Here is a 23,359-nt window from a genome sequence, read left to right on the forward strand (position 1 = left end):
AACCAAAAGAAAGAAAGAAAGAAAGAAAGAAAGCAAGAAAGAAAGAAAGAAAGAAAGAGAAAGAAAGAAAGAAAGAGAGAAAGAAAGAAAGAAAGAAAGAAAGAAAGAAAGAAAGAAAGAAAGAAAGAAAGAAAGAAAGAAAGGAAAGAAAAGAAAGAAAGGAAAGAAAAAGAAAGAAAGAAAGAAGAAAGAAAGAAAGAAAGAAAGAGAAAGAAAGAAAGAAAGAGAAAGAAAGAAAGAAAGAAAGAAAGAAAAGAAAGAAAGAAAGAAAGAAAGAAAGAAAGAAAGAAAGAAAAAAGAAAGAAAGAAAGAAAGGAAAGAAAAAGAAAGAAAGGAAAGAAAAAGAAAGAAAGAAGAAAGAAAGAGAAAGAAAGAAAGAAAGAAAGAAGGAAAGAAAGAAAGAAAAGAAAGAAAGAAAGAAAGAAAGAAAGAAAGAAAGAAAGAAAGAAAGAAAGAAAGAAAGAAAGAAAGAAAGAAAGAAAGAAAGAAAGAAAGAAAGAAGGTTAGGACTAGGATAAAATATATTTTGAGTAATTAGTAAATGTGCATCCCGTAAAGTGTTAAGTTTAAGGTTATTAAGGTTAGAGTTAGGTTTTGGACTAGAGTAACTATTAGGTATAGAAAAACAGATCGGTTGTTTGTTGGGTTACTTGAATATGAAATTTAGGCTTTGGGTAATGTCATTTAGAATAATCAGTATGGTTAGACCAAGACTAGTGTCTTATTATTATTAGAGGTCTTAGGGTTAGAGTTTGGGCTAAGGTTAGGTATAGAACAAGAGGTAGGGTTTAGGTTTGGCTATGTTTGAAGGCAAGTGTAAAATTTAGAATTATGGTGGATGGTAACTTTAGTCATTGTTATGGTCAACAAGATATGGGTCAAGTGCTAGTATTAACATTATTGGTATGGCAGGGTTAATAAAAGCAATAGGGTTTAGGATTGACTATGTTTGAAGCCAAATATTAATATTTGGATTAGTGTGAAAGTCCAGTTTTGAGCAATTGTTAAAGTTAGGCCAAGATAAGTATCAAAATTAGTAATAGAATGAATATCAAATTTAAGATTAAGTTTAAGTCTAGTGTTAGTTTTATGGATAGAAAAACAGAAAGGGTTCGGATTTGCTGTAGTTTAAACTGAGAGTGAAAGTTAGGATTACGGTGAATGTTAAATTTAGTCATTGTTTAAGTCAGGACATTGTTATTGTTAAATTAACGTTTGTATTAATGCTAGTGTTAAATTTGGTATAGGAGCAAAAGTAAATTGTAAATAAATTAGGGGTGAAATTTGTATGAATATTAAGATTAGGGTGAATGTTAAATTTAAATTAATTGGTATGATTAATCCAAGAGAGGCTCATGGTTCGTATTAGAGTTAGGACTAGGGTTGAGGTGAAATTTATAATCAAGTATAGTAAAAGAATGGATTTATGATGGACTATGTTTAAAGTCAAAATGAAAGTATTTAGATGAATTTTAAATTGAAAGTAATTGTTAAGATCTTACCAAATATAGGGTTGTGGTTATTATTAGTGTTAGAATTAGCATGACATTTAGGGTTTGGGCTATGGTTAGGATTAGGTATAAGAAAAAGTTTAAGTTTGGGAGTGCTTGAAGTTAAGTATTAAAGTTAGTATTGGCTAATATTAAACTTAGAATAACTGGTATTAGACATTAGGTCAAGACTACAGGCAGATTTATTATTAGAATTAGAATTAGTGTTAGAATCAATGTTAGGATTAGTGTTAGGGGTAGAGTTCCTGTTAAGGATAGAAAAAGAGATAGAGATAGAGTACTACCTATGGTTGAAGTTTAGAATGAAAGTTAAGATTGAGGTGAGTGCTAAATTTAGCGTAATTGAAAAACAACAACAATAACAATAACAAAAAGTTTAGAGTAATTGGTAGGCATAGGCTAAAGGTAAGATCAGAATTAATATTTGTGTCAGTGTTAGGATTCATGTTGAGTTGGGTTTAGGATTAATCATATTCATAGACATAGAATTCATAGACTTTGGCTGTGGTTGAAGTTGAGAATGAAAGTTAATGGCATTAGATTAAGGTTAAGGTCTAGATGAGGGTTAAGGTTGAGGCATGAAAAGAACTTTCTCTGATTTCCTGTAAAGTTAAATTTTTTTTTACAGGATTCAGTTTCTAGTTAGTAACTGACCATTATTAATGTTTATAGATATAAATAAAGAGTAGTCTTTATACTTTTTGCCATTCTTTTTTAATATCTTTATTTAAACACCTTGATTACAAACATGATTATGGTTGGGTTTCAGTCATGTAAAGAACACCCCCCTCACCAGTGTAACATTGCCATCACCAATGTCCCAAATCTCCCTCCTCCCCACCCCAGCCATTCTTTAAAGTCTTGAAAATATTCACAACAATATTTTGAAGAATTTTTGGATAATTTAGTGGTCTTATAGACAGTGAAATTTTTCTAGACTTTCAAGACACTAGTACTGAATTTTGGAATCTACTTCCTCCTCCTGTTGGTTTTAGTTTATAAACAGTGTCATACTTTTAATAGAATTATAAGTCATTTGAGGAACATCAAACAAATGAATCTATCTTTGAGGAGTGATTAAAACTCTTTTACAAAGGTTTGTATTTCAAGGGAAGACACTCATCACCATTGTAATGTATTAGATCTGACATTATGGACTTTGAGTAAGTCCTGCAGTAAATACTGTTTCCTCTAAGCCTTTGAAACTCTTGTGTCTTTTACTCTAACCTTCAGTTTTCCCTAGCGATCTGAAGAGTTGGGAAATGCCATCAGTCATTTTAAGGTGAAAGTGAGATCTTTGTATCTGGTGGGCCCAATTTGAGGCTGTAATTTTGTTTTTATAAAAGTGAACACCAGCTCCAAATTTCATGTTACAGTGTCTTTGATTGCCAACCCTGAAGCTGCCATTGGATCTGTTGGGATTCTATGAGCCCCATCTATCCCCTCTATGCATGCTTTTACTTTTTAAAGGACATAGATATCAAGGACCTGAACTCTGAAAAGCCCCAATTGAAATCCATCGTCTTGTGTTGCTTTGATAATTTTTCCAATTTTTTGTTTTGTTTAAGCAACATTTAAAGTGGATTTCACTCATGCACAATCTGTGTGCCTCTGAAAGGAACTGTGAATGGAATGCTATTTGATCCTTGATCTCTGAGGTTAGACATGGAATTAGAAATATCTGAACTCTCCATTAGTCCCTAATCTTATCATTCCAAATGTGTGCTTAATAAGAAGCAGAATCAATACTTCAGGTCAGGATAAGTTCAAATGGTCTCGAAGTCTTACATCTACAAAAAAGAAATAATAATTGCCTTGAAGTATTTTAAAATACTGTTCTGGATTAGGTATATACTTACTCTCAAACTTTTCTCAAAAATATCACTTAAAGTTAGCTGAAAAATATGATTAACTGAATGCTTAATTTCTTTTTTTAGTTCTTGCAATTACATGGGGGTAGGAAACAATAAGATTTTAAAGTAGAGTTTGTGTTTAACTCTAATCAATTCTTATCTCAACAGTTCCACAAATTATGTCTAATCAGTAAATTCTAGAGGAACCAAAATAGTAAAGTGTTTTCTTATATCTGAGAAATTTTTATAAAATGCATATGGCACATAGAAGGATTTTCCTAGGTTTATGTTTTCTAAAAGCTACTCTTTTTCTTCCACCATTATTCCAGTACCCTCCAAGGGACAGAGTCTTCCACTTTGGGAAACACCAGTCTAGTTAATACCAAACTTATGTGCTAGTTATATGTTTAATCATTTGATCCTATAAAGATCATATGTTTCTGGGATGTATATTCGTAATCCCCCCCCCTTATCCGTTGAGATAATGCCTCCCCCGACCCTGAGATGAAGCTGCAGTTGGTGCCTTGTGCAGGGGGCAGCCTGCCATTGTAGTCGCAGTCCAGATCTGTACAATCTTCAATAGGTGGGCAAGTCCAGCCCCAGTCTACCATCAGGAGACCCCTGCACCCTTTGCTAGGTTCTTCTGGGTCTCATCAGAATCTCTGAACACTTTTCCTTGTTCTTCAGAAGAGTAAGCTCAGGGACCATTGGGAAACCCCAGCACTGGGCTTTAGGAGGTACTCTGTGTGCCTCTTTGGCAGAAAGGTAGACAACTGTGCTTGGATAGAGATCCCCAGAAAGAGTAATGTGGCTGTGTTCCAGGGAAAACATCCCATTGAATTCTTATCCATTCCTCAGGCCTCATTCTATCTATTGTCCTTTCCTGTCAAGCAAACCCACAGTCTGCTTCCCTATCAGATTATTTTGTTTTTGTTTTTGGGCCACACCCGGTGATGCTCAGGAGTTACTCCTGGCTATGAGCTCAGAAATCGCTCCTGGCTTGGAGGACCCATTGGGATGCCGGGGGATCGAATCATGGTCCGTCCTAGGCTAGCGCGGGCAAGGCAGATGCCTTACGGCTTGCGCTACTGCTCCGAGCCCTCCCTGTCAGCTTTTGATGCTCCTTGTAGACAGGATGCGGCCTGCAGAATAGGCCAAGGCAATGTTCTGGGAGCATGAGAATGACCCTCCTTGAAATGTGATGTCACACCTCGGGTCTGGGAAAGGCTGGCAGCCCTTACCTCACTCTAGGTGCCTTCTGCTTTTGCAGGTGGCGCTGAGGCTGGAGGATGGTGATGATACAGCGGAGCCACCCCCAAATGGGCGCCGGGACAGGCGGAGGGCGAGCGTGTGTTCTGGGGGCATGGGTGAGCACCGGGGCCTGGACCGCAGGCGCAGTCGTCGGCACTCGGTGCAGAGTAGCAAGACTACCTTGTCGGCGCCCACCAGTCCCTGTGCCCTGTCTGCTCCTGCCTTCAAGACCAGCCAAGTGCCAGACCTCTGTGAAAAGTAAGCCTGAACCTGTCCTGCAGAGGGGTGCCAGGTTAAGGAGGTGAGGAATGGTGTCCCCCCATTCTTTCCCCACGGGCCAAGTCACATTTCCACAGCTTGTTTCCTTCATCTTCTCTACCGGCAAAATGCAGCCCCAAATTCCCACGGAGTTTCCAAGGTGAGGTGAGCCTGATGACTGCACAGATTTGAGCTTCTTCACCTCCTTGGGGTTTGGGGCATTTCTAATAGCAGGAAGTATCTGTTCAGAATATTGTTCTCTTTCAATGGGTAAGTAATGCAAAATACAGAACTTTAGAATAGAAATCAATGGTGTGCTGTCACAAGAGATTTTAATGATTTAAGATTTAAGAGACATGCATCATTGAGGTTAAATAACACTTAAATAACATAAACCTCTATGAACTGTAAGAAAAACAACATATGGGATTAGAATGATAGTGCAAGACGTTAAAATGTAGGGCCTGTAGTGATTACACAGAGGGTAGGGCATTTGCCTTGCATGAGGCTGATCCTGGTTCCATCTCTGACATCTCTGATGGTCCCCCAAACCTCCAAGAATTATTTCTGAGCTTGGAGTGTTACCTGAGCACTGCTGGTGTATCCCCTCCTGCCCCAAAATAAGTAAGGTACATAAGATCTAGGAGTAGCCTCTGAGTGTCCTCAGTTATGGCCCAAAATTACCATCCCTCAAACACTACATATACAATATAATATCCACATACATATGCATATTATATATGTGCATATGGACATATATGTATATCTTAAATATATTATGTACACATTTTAATAAAAAATTAATGTCAGAATTGTCTCAATCATATAGCAATTATTATTATTGAGCTTGTTATAGGCCAGACATTTGATATGAAGATGTTGAATGGAACTATATATTATCTTTGTCCTTATGATCTTAAATATGGGCTGAGAGATCTTAAAATTAAGATTGTAAATAGGAAGGAATGAAAAATTGACTGTTTCATGAGAAATAATGTATTCATAATAATATTTAGCATAGTCTATAGGAATGCAGATGTGGTTTCATAAAACAGGGTAGCAAAAGGCCAGCTGTGCTACTCTGAGGCCTGAAGCCAGCTCTATCCTCTGCCTTGGATGCTACTGATTCAAGAGGGATGCAGGGGGCTCTGGGATATGCCAGGCTGCAAGCATATCTTCCTGTCCCTTGTCAGGACCTGCCTCTGGCATTTGACAGGAGTATTTTCTATAACTTGAGAGAGGAAACAAATGTAAGCCATGAAGTTGCTTGAGGAGGAAGAAAGTGACTCAGATGACCTTAAGAAAAAGAGGGATCAAATGTTTTTAATTTAAAAAGAAAAAGGAAAATAATAAACAAGTGTGTCTATTTTCTCCATTCCTTAAGCATAACCGACTTCTAACAACATGAAGAGATGTTCCCTAACAAACAGAAGTTCATGGAATCACTGTGTATGTGTGTGTGTGTGTGTGTGTGTGTGTGTGTGTGTTTTAACCATGATCTGGGGTGCCTCCTGTTGCACAAAGGAATCTGCCTGAAAATGATCTGCAAGCCACAGGCTAGGCTCACCTCTGTAGATGACTCTTTTTCTAGGAGTCGGCATACCATGGGTGCTATTTTAGTGAAAAGAAAGAAAACCTAAAGTAAACAAATGAGAAATGAATGCATTAGCCATGCACTTTGTCTTAGTGGCTTTCCAGGAGCTCAGTGTTCTGAGGCCACCCAGAAGCTCTCTCTTTCTGCCACCACCTCAGCTATGTCTTGAGGATTAGCATGGTGAGAGTTGAAGAAAGTGTCTGCAACAAGCTTACAACCTACAAAGATATGGAAGGTAGGGACCAGGGAATACTGGCAGCAACACATGGCCTAACATATTATATTTGCTTCTTGTTTTCAAAGGTCTCTGATATGTCTAGGTAATCACATCTTGAGATAATTGGGCAAGAATAACAAGATTGAGCACTATTCATGCTTCTGAGGGACTGCTTAGTGGGATCTGAAAGTAGCAGGAAGGCATAGTTGCTGCTTGTCTTCTTTTAGAATAACACTGATTTTGTTTTTGTTTTTTGGGCCACACCCGGTGATGCTCAGAGGTTACTCCTGGCTCCTTGCTTGGGGGACCATTTGGGACACCGGGGATGGAACTGAGATCCATCCTGGGTCAGCCACATGCAAGGCAAACGCCCTACTGCTGTGCTACTGCTCCAGCTCCATAGAATAACACTAATTTTTAAATTTTGCTGAATTTGTTATTTTCACTGTAGTAGTACTTATTTTCAAAAAATGTGTCCTTTGGCTTATAGAGACAGATCGAAGATTATGAAGTAGCTTCATCTGTGAAGTTTCTTGGAAGGATTTTTCTGTGTCCCCAAAATGGCTGTTCAAGTTTGGCAGTGATTAGAGTGGAGTAGAGGAAAAGAGTGATGAAAAGTGAAATGGGAAGTGATCCCTGCATGCATAGCTTAGCCACTTGTTTAACATCTGTGCTTCACAACATTACCTTAGAATCAAGACATTCATTGTGTTAGATTCCCTGTTGATCTTGAAAGACACAGAAGCATGCCTGACCTAGATCACTTTGCATCTGTTTGGGTACCTTGGTCCTACTTACTGCTCAGTCAGCAAAAGGCTAGATAGAGCACAAATCAGGTATCGGGAATTTTGTCACTGTAGGACCTAACTAAATGCCAATCTATCCAAAAGGTAAAGGTATTTATTTCATTAAGATTCATAAAGTTACATTGAGGAGGAGTCAAGTAATTCCCACCCCCCATTTTGAGAATGCTAAATTTTTTTTTATAAATTAATGGTATTAGCGCTCCACAATTTCCAAATAATCTACCAAGTCATATGAAATTAAAACTAACTTCTGCTTTCAGATAGTTGCAGGATATGAATATTTGAAAAGAAGATAGAATTATGTTAGAGGTTAGAAAAATTTATCTTCTGCAAAATTGATGTTGGCATTCTGCTCTCAGATAGTCTTATCACATTGTTTGAATTTTATTCTCACCATGATCTTCTGTGGGATCAACAAATGCATGGTAAGTGTCATTGCCCTCCTTTTACTAGTGACAGACTTCTTGGGGCACAAGCCTTGTGACTAACAACGGGAACAAGATGAGCAAAGAGTCAAAGTCAAGACTTTGAACCTTACTCCTCAGTGTTCAAATGATGTGGAATCACTTCCCAGTCTTTCATCCCTAGACTTAGTCCTTGAGCATGAATTTACCTTTGACTTATTAGGGAGGGAATAGGATTCTATGCTGGTTTATTGGAGTAAATATAAAAACTTAAAGTTGAAAAGGAGAAAAAAATTCACAAAAATATTTACAGATTTAAGCCCAATAGGTTATGTGATGTGTCTTAATATATGACTTTAAAAAACGTTGTTTTCAGTTATATTAGGAAATATAACCTTACACTGAGTATTGAGAAGAGAAGATGTGGTATTAATGGTCATCGGTCCATCTAAGTAGTCATTCATGACTATGTGTTCCATAATGAACCTCATTTCTGTGCTTAAAATAGATTGGTTTAAAATAAATTGGTTTGCAACCCCCAAAAAAGAATAGTTTACAAGAAAAATGTTGGTGCTTTTATTTTTTATTTTTATTTAATTTTTGTTTTTGTTTTTGGGTCACACCAAGCAGTGCTCAGGGGTTAGTTATCCTGGTTCTGTGCTCAGAAGTTGCTCCTGGCAGGCACAAGGGATCATATGGGATGCTGGGATTTGAACCACTGTCTGTCCTGGGTCTGCTGCACACAAGGTTAACGCCCTACTGCTCTGCTATCTCTCTGCCCTCCCCCTTTTTTAGCCAAAAATTACTTTGAGCATCTAATTAGTAAAAGAAACCAGAGTCCTTTTTTATTTAAGTAACATGATCATATTTGGGTTACAGTCATAACCAGAACACCCCCCTTCACCAGTGCAACATTACCCCCTTCCCCCTTCCCATCCCCTGCCTGTATTCGAGACAGGCATTCTACTACAGTAATTTGTTTTTAAGTTCAGTAAGTTGTATTTTTTTCCTTAAAGGATAAGAGTAAAAAAATATAGTAAAGGTGTGATAGTGGCAATCGCCAATGTTTGCATAGGTCCAGAAAAATGGAGAAAATGGAAAAAAAAATCCTTGACCTGATTACAAAAAGGCCTCACCCCAGAAGTTTATTGGCATAAGACAGACTCTAGGTTCCAGGCATTCTAGTCAATCCAACTCTAGTCATTCTCAAGGTCCCAGTGAAACTTTTTCACACTTTAGCTATAGTTGGTATCAGACTTTTATATTTAAAGACTCAAGAACCAGAAACAGAGTCTTTATTACTATTTCAATTGTAAAGAACTCAAGAATCTTCCATGTTGCCTTAGTTCAGAGCCAGAACTCTTTTTTTTATACTTCTAGGCTCATAATCTCCACTGTTCTGTCCCTGAGCTTCTCTGCTAACAAAGAATAACTGTTGATCTAAATCTGTTCCATAGTGTGCTAGGTCTATTATTGCTTAATATTCCATTTATTGAAAAAAAATCTACCCGTTATTTTCCTATTTATCCTTTTTCTTATTACTGTCAGCACATACCTGTCTTCTTGCTTTGTATGTTAGTTTTTCTGATCATGAACATGGATAGAACTTCATATATGAATTTCAGGTTTTATCCTGTTGATTTTCACACAACATTCCAGAAGACGGAGGTCATTTTCAACCTCATTTAGTCTCTGATATTAGCCAATAGTGCCATCCAGCTGTCAGTTATGTGTGTATTTTAATGCAGATGGAAGAGAAACCCAGAGGCAGTGGGTGATGACAACTGGTTAGGTGTGGATGGTACAGATTGCTGCCACCTTTCTCAAAGGCAAGCACTGGAAAACTCTTTTTAGGACCACATAGTAAATATGCTAAGCCTTCCTGCCAGTTGGTCTCTGTTGTAACAACTGAATTCTGTCCTAATGGCAGAAAACCAGTTATATATAACAGGTATGACTACATTCCAATGAAACTTTTTATGACACTGAAGTTTTAATTTTTTTATTTACACAACTTTATTACATACATGATTGTGTTTGGGTTTCAGTCATGTAAAGAACACCACCCATCACCAGTGCAACATTCCCATCACCAATGTCCCAAATCTCCCTCCTCCCCACCCAAACCCGCCTGTACTCTAGACAGGCTTTCTATTTCCCTCGTATATCCTCATTATTAGGATAGTTCGAAACTTAGTTATTTCTCTAACTAAACTCATCCCTGTTTGTGATGAGCTTCATGAGATGAGCTGTAACTTCCAGCTCTTTTCTCTTTTGTGTCTGAAAGTTATTATTGCAAGAATGTCTTTCATTTTTCTTAAAACTCATAGATGAGTGAGACCATTCTGTGTTTTTCTCTCTCTCTCTGACTTATTTCACTCAAACAACTATGAGGTACAACCTCACACCTCAGAGATTGGCACACATCACAAAGAATGAGAACAAGCAGTGTTGGCGGGGATGTGGAGAGAAAGAAACTCTTTTTCCACTGCTGGTGGGAATGCCGTCTAGTTCAACCTTTATGAAAAGCGATATGGAGATTCCTCCAAAAACTGGAAATCGAGCTCCCATATGATCCAGCTATACCACTCCTAGGAATATACCCTAGGAACACAAAAATACAATACAAAAACCCCTTCCTTACACCTATATTCATTGCAGCACTATTTACCATAGCAAGACTCTGGAAACAGCCAAGATGCCCTTCAACAGATGAATGGCTAAAGAAACTGTGGTACATATACACAATGGAATATTATGCAGCTGTCAGGAGAGATGAAGTCATGAAATTTTCCTATATATGGATGAAGTTTTAACTTTATGTCATGAATTACTCTGTATATTTTTAGTCATTAAAATTTGTGAAAAAAACATTCTTAGCTGACACTGTACATAAACTAGTGTTGAACCAGATTGGCTTATATACTATAGTTTGCCAACCCTATTTTCTAAAGGGCTGAGTTTCTTAAGGGAATTGTGGGGAAATGGTTTGACATTGGCAAAGAAAATTGTTGAAGGGAGAAAAGAATCCCTTGTGCCATGTGAGAGAGTTTTGGAGAAAAGCATTCTTAAGTTCAGAGTTGCCAACGAGTGTTCCATGAGGGATCAGGACTCTAGGGATTTTGCTGCCCATGATTCCCAGGACATCTTGAAAGATTGAGACGGTAAAGGGCAAAAGATTTGTCAACATAAAGGGCACATGGGGAGAAGTAGGTCTGGTGATGATTTCAGGAAAGGTTACTTGGGATTTGAAGGTGTGCTGGGATCTGTTCCAGTGGTACTCAATATAGAGATGCAGAGGTTCACAACAGAGAAGAGCTTATCTCAAAGGGACACCTAGTAATGTCTGTACACATTTTGGTTGTCATAACTAGGGTAAGAGTGCTATGCTATCTGAAAAGTATAGTTCAGGGATGCTACTAAATATTCTGTAATATAAAGGACAGTTTCCCACAGTGAACAGTGACTTATTCAGAGAGCTAATAGTGCTGACTCTATGGAAGTCTGCCTTAGAGCAGTGCTTCTCAATTATTTTCTGTCATGCCCCTCCTACGAAGAAAACATTTTTCGTTGCCCCTCACATGACTGTAAATAGTATCTTTATTTAAAAAACTTTAACCTGAAAAACAAAAAATATATAAAATAATTTGAGCTGATTTTTTTAATCAGAGGTGATGTCTGGATTAATGGCTACAATGAGCACGTTTTGCCATGCATAGCTTTTCGAAGCCGGGGTTTTGAAGCAGGACACAGCAAACTCTCAGCTCCAGAGACATACAGAGACATAAACACGGGCTTAGCTTGTTATGACCAGTGTTTTGCAAGGTCAAACGTGCCCCCCTTTACAGAGCCTCGAATCCCCTCTGGGGGGCCGCGTCTCACTATTTGAGAACCACTGCCTTAGAGTAATGCAGTTATAATTCTCCCTTATAAAAGTTAGAGATTAGGCTTTTCTAGACTGGTGCTACACCCAGAATCTAAGTCCCCTGAGCTAGTCTTTGAATCTATAGATGTATTAAAATGGAACCACTTCTTTTTTTTTAAATATAAATTATATTTGTTGAGAATGTTAAAAAAAAAGAGCTCAGAGCAAATGCTTATGGAAACTTGGTAATTCTAATGAGCAATATTGTCTGTAGTTGATATTTGAAATGTTATCCCTTAAACAATCATATTGATTTGACTGTATGTGTTCTAGATTTTCACTGAGTACAGTGATTAAAGAGTAATATTAAAAACATTTTTAAAAGGGAATTGACATCAACATCTTCCCATTTAATCACAGTGAACCATAATCTTGGTGATGAGGGAAGGAAGGACAAAGTGGAGAGCTGTAACATTCGGTTAAGGAAAAGCCACAATTAATTATAAATGATCTAACCTGTCTTCACCTTTGTAGGGACCATAATTGATACCCACCAATTAGTAGCCTAGTGGGTGGTGGGAGGAAGGAAGCCAAGCTTTGGGACTGATGTTCCAGGTGGGACTGGTGGAAGGCGATGGAAATTGTGTGTTTTTCTTTTTAACCTCTCGTTTTCCTGGAGCAATAGAATATGGTTTGGCACTTTTCCACCAGCCACAGGAACTAGTGAGCAAATAAGGGAGCCTAATTATGGAACTAGGAAAGTATAGATGAGCTCATCTTCCTTTATTTTTGACAGGACAGAGGACTATTTTGCATGCTAGAGTATCTCTACATTGACCACAGGATAATCATTGCCGAGAGCTACAGATTTCATTCACTCATTAGCTGTGGGTATGAGCAGAAATAGCAGAGCACACCTCATTCTTACTTGGAAACAGTTGTGGCAAGCAATCTATTTGTGGAGGAAAATAAGAGACTGGCAAAGATTATATAATTGATGTTAACCTGCAAAATCTAAGACTTCTGGTGACCTGCCCGATTCTGGCTTTTTGAAGTAGGTTTGGTCATTCCCAAGAAAGGAGCAGCAGCTGCATTATTGAGAGCACAGCTATGGCGATTGGAACTGCAGATTATTCTCTCTCTCTAGACTTGGTTTCAGTCACCTCCACTGTAAAGTATGATGCTTGTTACCTATGTAACAGGATGGTGGGAATGTTAAGAAAGGTAGCAACTGTGTTCTTCAGTCAGTGTTATTAGTTATTATTAGCGTTATTAGTTATTTCATGCGCTGGAGTTTTCTCCGGATATTTTTCTGTTAAAGATAAATTGTCAAATAAATATGAACATGAATTGGAAAGGAGATTTGTGCACTGGTGTAAACATGCTAGAGAATTTCACAATAACCAGATTAACAACTGCAGGTATCATGAGCAACAAGCAGCTACTTGGGAAGATTTATCTGATGGGAAATGATTTGTTATAAGTGGGATTCACCAGCAAGGCTATGACCTCTAGAGGTGAGTATCATTGGCTTGTATCAGTGATTTATATTTATCATTTTGTATTTCAAAGGGTCTTCTTGGCTTTTTGCATATTGAACTGTGAAAGGTGGACTGGGGGTAGAGAGCCAGGGCAAAGGATATGTTATGGGCCTGTACTGAGAAATGAGATACAAGTCTTGTCACCAGCTCCTAATTTCTGGAACAGGATTTCTGGCTCTGAAAAGTCATTGTCATCAGATTGTAGATTTCTCTGGGGGTCTGGACTTTGCTGAATGAATTTTAGGATTCTTTTTCTAGGATTACAAGAGATGGGCTGAATTTTAACTTTTTATAAAATAGAGGCAGAGCTATTGCTGAATTTGAATCAAAGAGCCATAGGTTAGTTTTTACAAGACATCTAGGAGTGTGGGAGAGTGCCTTGTAGGAGGTAGAATGCCCACACAAGTTTGGGGAGCTGTGGACAGGACCCACTGTGGAAGAGCGGGAAGAATGGCTCAAGGGAAAAGGATGAACTACAAAGAGGACATCCTGGGTATGACAGAAAATGGATTGTGAGATAAGGAATGTGGCTGGTTCTTGCCTTCAGTAGTAATTCCCCCTAGGGGCCACAAGGGGTGTGGCTGTCAGGTCCCTCATAATATTGGACATTTGAAGATGCTTATGGGTCTTTGAAAGAGCTTCCATAGCCATTTAGATGACCACTTTTGCTACTCAGCCACATAAACTTGCAGATTAAAGCTGAAACTTACTTCACATCACTCAGGTAAAATATACTGAGTGAGCTGAGAAATAAATGGATATACTCTAGAATCATCCTCCCATGAGATGTTGAGGCTGCAAAGTCCATGATTTCCTGAGTTAGTGAACCTTGAAACTGGTTTTGGTCCAGTGGGAATGGTTCTCCAGCTAACGTGACCTTTCGTGGTGTGATGTTTCAGGAAGAGACAAACCCTTCAAAGGGATAGGAAGGTCTTGTTTCTAGTTACACTGCTCTGGAAAGTTGTTTCTTCCCATATCAAGCTTGTTTGCTTTGATCTGTGCAGGCTCCACTTGTAATTCCTTGCAATCACACCACTTCCCGCCTCTTCCCTGAATGTTTGAAGCCCTTTTGGTAGAATTTGGCTTTCCTGGAAACTTCGTGTAGGCTTGGGTATGAATGGTCTTTTTACAGTCAGTGTCTGTCTACCCTGTGTAGTTCCCAAGGTCATTCTAAAGATCCATATGTGATACAGTATGGATCCAGTAGTTGAAGAGATAATCTGTACTTGAAAAGAACTTGTAAAAGAAAGTCTGGTAGTGACTTTTCGCTGATAAAAGCTGCATTAATAGAGAAATAAAACATTCAAAATTAAGAGAGAAGAGGCCAGATTTGACTGAACATTTAAAGTAGTCCCTTCCTGGGGCCAGAGAGATAGCACAGAGGTAGGGTGTTTGCCTTGCATGTGGCTGACTCAGCACAGATCCAGGTTTGATTCCCGGCATCCCAGATGGTCCCCTGAGCCTGCCAGGAGTGATTCCTGAGTACAGAGCCAGGAATAACCCCTGAGCATTGCTGGGTGTGACCCCTCAAAAAAGTAGTTTCTTCCTTGCAGAGAGGGTACTGTTGAATCATTTCACAAAGGCCCATTTTATGAATAAATTTTGTATATGGAAAAAACAGGGTCAGAGAGGCAAAGATGTGGCCCAACATATGGTACATGATGATCTGAGTGAATTGACAGTGACCCTAAAGACATCTTATTCATGTTGGGAAAGTACTTATTTCTATGTTATGTTCTGGTTATATTCAGAGATAGCAATTTCAGTGGACCATGCTATTCCAGTATATCTTATGGTGCCCTAAATAAGATGTAACTTATTATGCTCCAAGTGGAGTAGAGACTTGGGGTTTTGGAAACAGATGAGCTGGGAGACTCCCTGTGCACATGAGGACAAGGATAAATGTCATTGATGTTCAGAAAAGTATTTGAAAGACGCCAGGATAAATGTCTACTTCCAAGTACTGAAGGGAAGAAATATTTTTCTCTCAAGTCACAAATCAAGAATCACAGTAGAGAAGCAGAGGATCATGGGTTGGACTCTGGCTCATATTCTGGTTTCTTGTTGTATGTCAGATAAAGTTCCTACCCTCGCTATGCCTCAGTTCCTCATCTGCGTATGGGATAATAGCCCATACCTTAATGGTTCTTGTAACTAAAGTAAACCTTGTAAAGTGATTATGATGAGTACCCAAGACAGTGTTTGTTAAATCACCAAAATCAGTGGTTGACTACAGCTCTCCGAATGAGAACCTGTATTACCAAAACTCCTTGGGAGGCAGAATTAAGCAAAGAAACTGATGTTTCTCCTTGAAGAATGCCCTGGGCACTCATTACCCAAAGAAGCCTGGGGACATTTGGGACAGGTAACTCCAGCCAAAATGCCTTGTTGTCATCCTGATAAATCATGCTTCCTGAACACTCCATAACTCAGCAAGGAATTCAGAGACAATTATATCACACTTCAGGAATACTCAATTACAGTATTCATACTGCCTCGGAGAAATAATTTCATTCCTGAGGTTTTGTTTTTCCAACCATGCGGTTCTGGCTTTATAAACACAAGATTAAACTTTGACTAGAGATGAGCCCCCATGAGGAAGTGGCCCGCCAGAGCGTGCTGTGTGCAGGCATTTGTCTCCAGAGGTCTTGAGAGGGAGAAGGTAGTGAGGTGGAAAGTGCAGGACTGGCTGCTTGTGGCAGCCACTGCACTGAGACTGATCCTCATCTACTGGGTCCGAGTAGTTTTCATTCTTTTAAACTAATAAACCTTGTAAAATTGCCTTTCAAACAGAAGATTAAATCATCTTGATTACAAAATAGAACAATACATTGTGAAGCAAAGATGAAGTATTTTTATGTTTCTAAAACTTGGTCCATATCCATTATGGACCAGTAAATAAGCAAGCCATCAAGTGTTTAGAAGAGAAACTTCCAGCTACATGCAAATCTTGCCAATCTAGTGCCATTCTGCATGGACAGACTTCCTGTTCCATACTGACATTTTACAAAGTTCAATATTATAAACACTGCCCTGAATTTGTCGAGGTAGGTAATCTTGAGCTAAAGGAGAGTTAAATATTACATTTTTATGAATTTTTTCATTCATATTAAGTCTCCTTGTGCCCTCTACATTCTTGATTCTGTATTCGTGGTGAGTGTGACCCTTAAAAAAGTTCAGTCTCATAAGATAGTACACCCAAAAATATAACAAAGCAACTTGTAGTACTGGCTTTTGAAAGGCAATATGTTGGAAGATATAAGTATATGAGGAGTACTTTGGGAAATGTAGAACATGTAGCTATCATAACACCACTTAGAACAGTAAAGAAGTAGGGAATGGCTATATATGGAAAATGTAGATTATTGCACTCTAATCTATAGCATGAGACCAAGAGTGGTAATAAATCACCACTCCAGAAGTAACATATCTGCCACATAAATTTCTGTATTAAAAAGCCATATAGTCAGTCATATATTTAAAACTTTACTTTTAAAACTAGATATTTTTTGGCTTTTGGGCCACATCTGGCAGCACTCAAGGGTTATTCCTGGCTTTGCATTCAAAAATATCTCCTGTGAAGTCATGAAATTTTCCTTTATGTGGATGTACATGGAATCTATTATGCTGAGTGAAATAAGTCAGAGGAAGAGAGATAGACACAGAATAGTCTCACTCATATATGGGTTTTAAGAAAAATTGGAGACATTATTGTAATATGCCCAGAGGACTGGCTCACAATACGAAGTTCACCTCAAGGAGGGTTGTTTAGGACACTAATAACAACCACGGCAATATTAATGAATGAGAGAAGTAGAATGCCTGTCTCGAATATAGGCAAGGGGTGTGGAAGAAGGGAGATGGGTGCATTGGTTGTGGGAATGTTGAACTGGTGAAGGGAGGTGTTCTTTTTGTGACTGAAACCCAACTACACTCATGTTTGTAATCACGGTGTTTAAATAAAGAGAATTAAAAAATTAAAAATAAATTTTAAAAAGCATTAATAAAATATGTCTCCTGGCAGGCTGGGGGGACCATATGGGATGCCAGGAATCGAACCTGGGTCTGTCCCGAGTCAGCCGCATGAAAGGCAAACGCCCTACCTCTGTGCTATCTCTCCAGCCCCTAAAACTATAAATTTGCCTTCCAAATTTATTACAGTGTCTATCTCTAACCGAAGGTGACTTAAGATTTTTTTTTTTTTAAATATATGGTCCTCGGGGCCGGAGAGATAGCATGGAGGTAAGGCGTTTGCCTTTCATGCAGAAGGTCATTGGTTCGAATCCAGGCATCCCATATGGTCCCCTGAGCATGCCAGGAGAGATTTCTGAGTGTGGAGCCAGGAGTAACCACTGAACACTGCCGGGCGTGACCCCCCCCCAAAAAAAAAATATATATATGGTCCTCAGTGGTATGTGTGGGGGGCAGGAAGGATTTAGGTTGCTTTTATCCATAAAATTTGAAACCTACATTGGAATGAAAGTATTCCTCACTGAGTCTCCCAGGACCATGCTACTAATCCAGACGGAGTCCAGAACTCCTTGGAACTCTGTGAAAACAAAGTGAGTGTGCAGATAAGATGTTCATCTATGCCGTGTATCCAGTTCTTTTACTAAGATTCTTTTGTCAATGTTTCTGACCCTCTGCTTCTCTTTTTGTTCTTCATGTTACCTCCTTCTTATATAATTAATTCTTCATTGGCATCTCCACTAGTAGACAGCCAATGGAGTATAGAACAAATGCTGCCTAAACAAGTCTTTGTGGTTACTTAGGGCATGACTTGAGGGGACTAGAAAATAGAAAATGAGATTGTTGGGAAGAAACAAGCTGAAATACAAGATTTGGGGTTTATTGCTAGATGCTAATTATCAGTACTTGATTACCATATGAAGAGTTGATGGCAGTGTGTTGAAAACCAAAGCTTGTGAAAAGGCAATTAGCATTGTCGAATCTAAGTCATGAGTTAGAAAGAAAGATGTTATTGAACACAAAATCTAACATGTTTGGCCTCCTCATGATGGTTGCTTTGGATACTACTTCTTAAGGACATATTTACCAAGACTCTCTTGTTGGCTTTTTTTTTCCTAATGGGAATCTTTCCCTGACCGTGTGTGGAAAACCTGAAATACAATATGTATTAGAAGTGCCATTATTTGAAATATGTAAAAATTAGCTTGACCAGGAAATATTCATTAGACTCCATTGCACAATTCCTAGGAAATAAGAATGCTTGACTGACAATCAAGTGATGGTTTGTTTTAACCACAGAGCAGAGGCTCCCATGCTGCTTTGGCATGTTATTTTATGGATGAGAAAAGAGAAACATTGCATCTCAAGACAAAAGGACATCTGCCCAGGTTCCAGCCCAGAGTACAGAGATGTGTTTTACCTCTACATCACCTTTTTGAAAATTCAGCCTAAGACTGTCCCTCCTGTGTCCCCAAATTCTTAGACTACTCTAATCCACATTAATCTTTGTTTTAATTCTGCACTCTCAACTCCCAAGGGATGTCTAAAGGAATTAGTGTGCTTTCAAAATATCTGTGCTTTCAAAGATAGTTTAAATAAATAAAATACATGCAAAAGAAATGAGTGAGACACCTCATAATCTATAGTTATGGCTGGATTTTGTTTTAATACTTGCAAATAAATAAATTTGCATCCTGGCTTTTGGTCTTTTTCACTGTTGATGTTTATACTCTATACTCAAGAATTCTCTTGTAGTACTATAGTATTACTAGTTTTCCACAAAGTTGCTGGACTTACTAGTATTTCATCCAAAATAAAATAGGAAAATGATAGTATATGTATTAAAGTTCTAGCCAGAGGTCCAATTCTTGGGTGTATTTAGTTAATACCCTATACTTTTTGCTCATTTTAAACTTTATAAACTACTAGGACAATAAATACTTTCCTCTCTAACTTTGGGTTCTTACCATGGAAACATCAGAACAACAGCCAGGCTCTGTTCGATGCCTTCAGTGCCTTGGCTGATGAAAATATTTTGAAGGATTAAAAAAATGTGGCTAACAAAACTCTTCTTGAATGAAGTCACTGCCTATTTGCTTAGCTATATGTCTTAACTGATTAAGATCATTAATTGGAAATTTGGGGTCCTGGGTAACCTAGAAACAGCCTTTAAATTAACAGAATTTGTGAGTCATTATGGGACTAACTTTAAAACCCAATTTAAGTATTTGCTAACAGAATAATATAGTATGATTCCAAAGGGCATTTTCTCTGTCATAAGCTTAACAAGGTAATTCTATGAAATACTTTTAATCTAATAATAACATAACTAAGTAAGTAATTTAAATATGTGCATTTCATCTCTACTTTCAAGGCAGAACTTTTCACTAGTTGCCATAAATGGATCATGTCTGTGCTGAGATCCTGACCTCTGGGGCACCTAGGCAGGTTGGGAGCTAATGGGCCTCTTCTCCCTGAGGCCACAACTCCCTTATCCACTTCTCTTTGTTGGGCTGTGTAAAGAAGAAAATTGAAAAGAATAATTCAAGAGACTATTGCTTAGTTGAAATGCTGCCAGTTCTGATTTGTCTTTAATTTCATGGAGTAGCCTGGCATGGTTGAGAATACAGCTGGATATGTTACGATTCCAGAGTTTTTACCAGCATGCATGCCTTCTTGCCATCTTTGGATTTCTTGTCTACCACCTTGGGAGATCCTGGAGGTGTTTGCTCGGTTCTCCCCTACATTATTCAGCATGCTGAAATCTATGTTGGGAACACAGTGCAAACAGCTGCAACACCCAGTATGTTCCTGGTGGGTATCCTTGGTGACTGGATCCTCTTGAGAAACAGAGGAGTAATAAGTCCAAATGGGAAAATGGCCCTTGCAAGGATACCAAAAATTGAAGTGCTTGGTGCATACACAGTAAGATGGAGGTGGGGGAATAGAGGGAGGCTCATGGAGAATGTGCGAGGAGGAGTTAGAAAGATGAGGGAATTAGAGGATTATCCAGGCAAAATAGGACTTGAAGTTAGCAGATATATCTGAACAAAAAATTATCACGTGAAAAAAATTCTTTTGTACCCTCTGGTAAATTATTCCTTTGCTTTATGACTTTTTCTCCAGCATAATTTGGAAATACTTCTCATTTTCTAGGCGACTTTGCTCCTCCTCCACTCTTGGAATCCTTTCTGATATACCGTATTTTCCGGCGTATAAGACGACTTTTGAAACAAAAAAAAAGTCAACTGAAAATTGGGGGTCGTCTTATACGCCGAGTATATCCCAAAAAATGTTTCAATATGCCGCTAAATGAAAATTGTCTGAATATTGCCACAAAACAAATTTTCCAACTCGATCCCGCACCAATCACTGCAAGGCTGCTCGGACCACCTCTCTAACTCAGCCAATCCAAGCAGGCTTTTGATGCATGCAAATTAGACAATGTTCTGGACCGAATCTACACTGTCAAAAGCCTGCTCAGATTGGCCAGTGTCAGAGAGGAAGTCTGTTACAGTAGAACCTTTGAACCTTTGCTTGTTGTGATTGGCTCACTGTGGTCCATACAGTTGCAGCATAGGAAACGTTCTGTCTGATACAGCGAATATAGGCCTAAACCTATGTTTTAACTGCAAAATTAGAGGGTTGTCTTATACGCCCGGTCGTCTTATATGCCTGAAAATACGGTAGTTGGGTATTTCAAGTCTTCTGCCATGGGCTTGTAAACTCCAATGATAAGAACCTTCTTAATGCAGTAGATCAGTGTATTGCACATAATAAGCACTCAATAAATAATTGTTGGTGAGAAGGAGAGCTATTGTATCCTGGTTCAATAGCTTTATTTAAAAATTTTGTTGTTATTTATGGGAAATCTCTATACCTTTCACTCAGTTTTGCTATGAACCTAAAACCTCTGTTTGAAATGAAATTTTATTCTGGGGCTGGAGAGATAGCACAGTGGTAGGGCGTTTGTCTTACAAGTGGCTGACCCAGGACCAATGGTGGTTCGAAACCTGGCATTCCATATATGTTTCCTCCATGCCTACCAGGAGCGATTTCTGAGCAGAGAGCCAGGAGTAACCCCTGAGTGCTGCCGGATGTGGCAAAAAAAAAAATCTTATTTTATTTTTATAACATAAATCTTTTATTTATAAATATAATGAATGCCTTAAAATAAAATCTTTTCTTAAACTTCCTGATTATAGATAATTGGATCAATCAAATAATAAAGAGAGCATTCCCCTTAACTTTACATTATCTTCTTGCTTCCACTGTTTTTGGTAGTAGGTAACCAATGTTTTAAACTGTATATCCATCATTGTCCTAGGGTATTTTTGTGTAGCACTAGATATATGTGTATAGCTAATATAATTTTGCCTTTTTGAACTTTCTAAAATGTATATGATAATCTATGTTCCTCATTCTTGTACTAATTTTCTCCACAGTATGCTTCATCCATACTGACATGTGAAACTGACGTTTCTTTTTTACTGCTGGGAATGAACTACAACCAATTTTGTTGTTGTTGTTGATGAGCATTTAGGTTGTTTCTAGTGCTGCTGTCAGATGTGTGTGTACCTGGTATACCTGTTATATGTGTACCTCAGTATCTTTAGGGAGACTTTTATATCTTCACACTCTGATATTTAGTATTTAGACCCAATATCTTCTGGTAAACTGTCCTAGGAATTCTGGAATATTAACATGTTGACCTGTACACTAGATGACAGTAGTGTTCTTCCTCAGTTGTGACAACTGGAAATGCCTTCCTGCATTGACAAATGTCTCTTGGGAGTGAAAGGAATCTCCCTTGTTTGGAATCATTGCTTCAGAGTATAGAAATGGGTCTAGCAGTGGCATTGCTGTGCTTGGATCTGAATGTTTAACTTTATCAAAATGCATTAATTATTTTGCCAAAGTGGGGATAGCAATATATGTTCCTATCATCAATAGCTAAGAACCAGTTGATATACATTCTCTTCATTGCCTATAAATATTAAACTTAATTTTTTCAAGCATATATATAAAATAGTATCTCTTTGTAGGCTTCTAGTTCTCTGTTAACAGTAAAATATAACTTCATAGTTTATTGACCAGTTATCATGTATTTTGTCCGCTTTCAGAGTTGTGGTTTCATAAACTGTGTTATAGACATTTTTATTAATGTTAGATGTGTTTTGTCTTTAGAGGTACTAAAATGCTTTCTATGATTTTGTTCCTTGGCTTTTCCTCATTTGTATTGCCTTTGTCCTAGAATATGGTTTAAATATTTCTAAAGTGCTTTTTAAACAGCTGGGAACACTTATTTCCTTAGGTTCATTTTGTGAAGTCTAATAAGAAATGTGACAAAGGCATGAGACCCAGCTTTGAGAAGGCAGAGTTGGCTTTGAAGGGAACTATGTCATGTAGAAGTGACCAGGCTGTGGCCCTCCCTCTGTCATTTTCAACATGAAAAGTTTGCCTTAAATCTGGGATTGTGGTAAATGGTTGTTAGGTCTGTATCCTACAGTAACTGCATATCAATAAAAAAACAAACAAACTGCTTCTTGAGGATAATTGAAAAGCAAAGATCAGAGATCTAGAATTGGAAAAGTTGCTAGAAATGAAGTAAATTTGGCCAACTGATTATTTTTTATATATCATTAGCAATTAGAAATCTTAGCTATAGAAATGATAGTATGGACAGTAGCATTATAATATACTTGGAAATAAATCTAACACAAGAACTATAAGAAAATATGAAACCTCTATGAAAATTTAATACATAATTTAAAAACTTAAAAAGTTTGAAATAATTTTGTATCTAGAACTGACATAGGGAAATTTTTTTTTTTAGTTTTTGGGCCACACCCGGCGGTGCTCAGGGGTTACTCCTGGCTGTCTGCTCAGAAATAGCTCCTGGCAGGCACGGGGGACCATATGGGACACCGGGATTCGAACCAACCACCTTTGGTCCTGGATCAGCTGCTTGCAAGGCAAACGCCCGCTGTGCTATCTCTCCGGGCCCGACATAGGGAAATTTTTATCTGCCAAGGTCCATTTGGATATTTATAATGTCATGTACAAGTTACAGCATACAAGTGGGCAGGC

The 23,359-nt window shown here is 38.2% G+C and overlaps 2 protein-coding genes across 4 annotated transcripts in view; one reads left to right on the forward strand and one right to left on the reverse strand.

Annotated features, from left to right (window-relative positions):
* Nucleotides 1-23,359, reverse strand: part of RPRD1A (regulation of nuclear pre-mRNA domain containing 1A) — a 1,137,547-nt gene that overhangs the window by 572,409 nt on the left and 541,779 nt on the right. The gene's annotated exons all lie outside the window — the stretch shown is intronic.
* Nucleotides 1-23,359, forward strand: part of FHOD3 (formin homology 2 domain containing 3) — a 514,974-nt gene that overhangs the window by 340,263 nt on the left and 151,352 nt on the right. For both annotated transcript variants that reach the window (XM_049769642.1, XM_049769643.1), the window contains exon 10: nt 4,635-4,873. In XM_049769642.1, coding sequence (XP_049625599.1) covers nt 4,635-4,873 — 239 coding nt within the window. The remainder of the gene's footprint in view (nt 1-4,634; nt 4,874-23,359) is intronic.

This window comes from Suncus etruscus, chromosome 3, assembly GCF_024139225.1.
Source record: "Suncus etruscus isolate mSunEtr1 chromosome 3, mSunEtr1.pri.cur, whole genome shotgun sequence".
NCBI lineage: Eukaryota > Metazoa > Chordata > Mammalia > Eulipotyphla > Soricidae > Suncus > Suncus etruscus.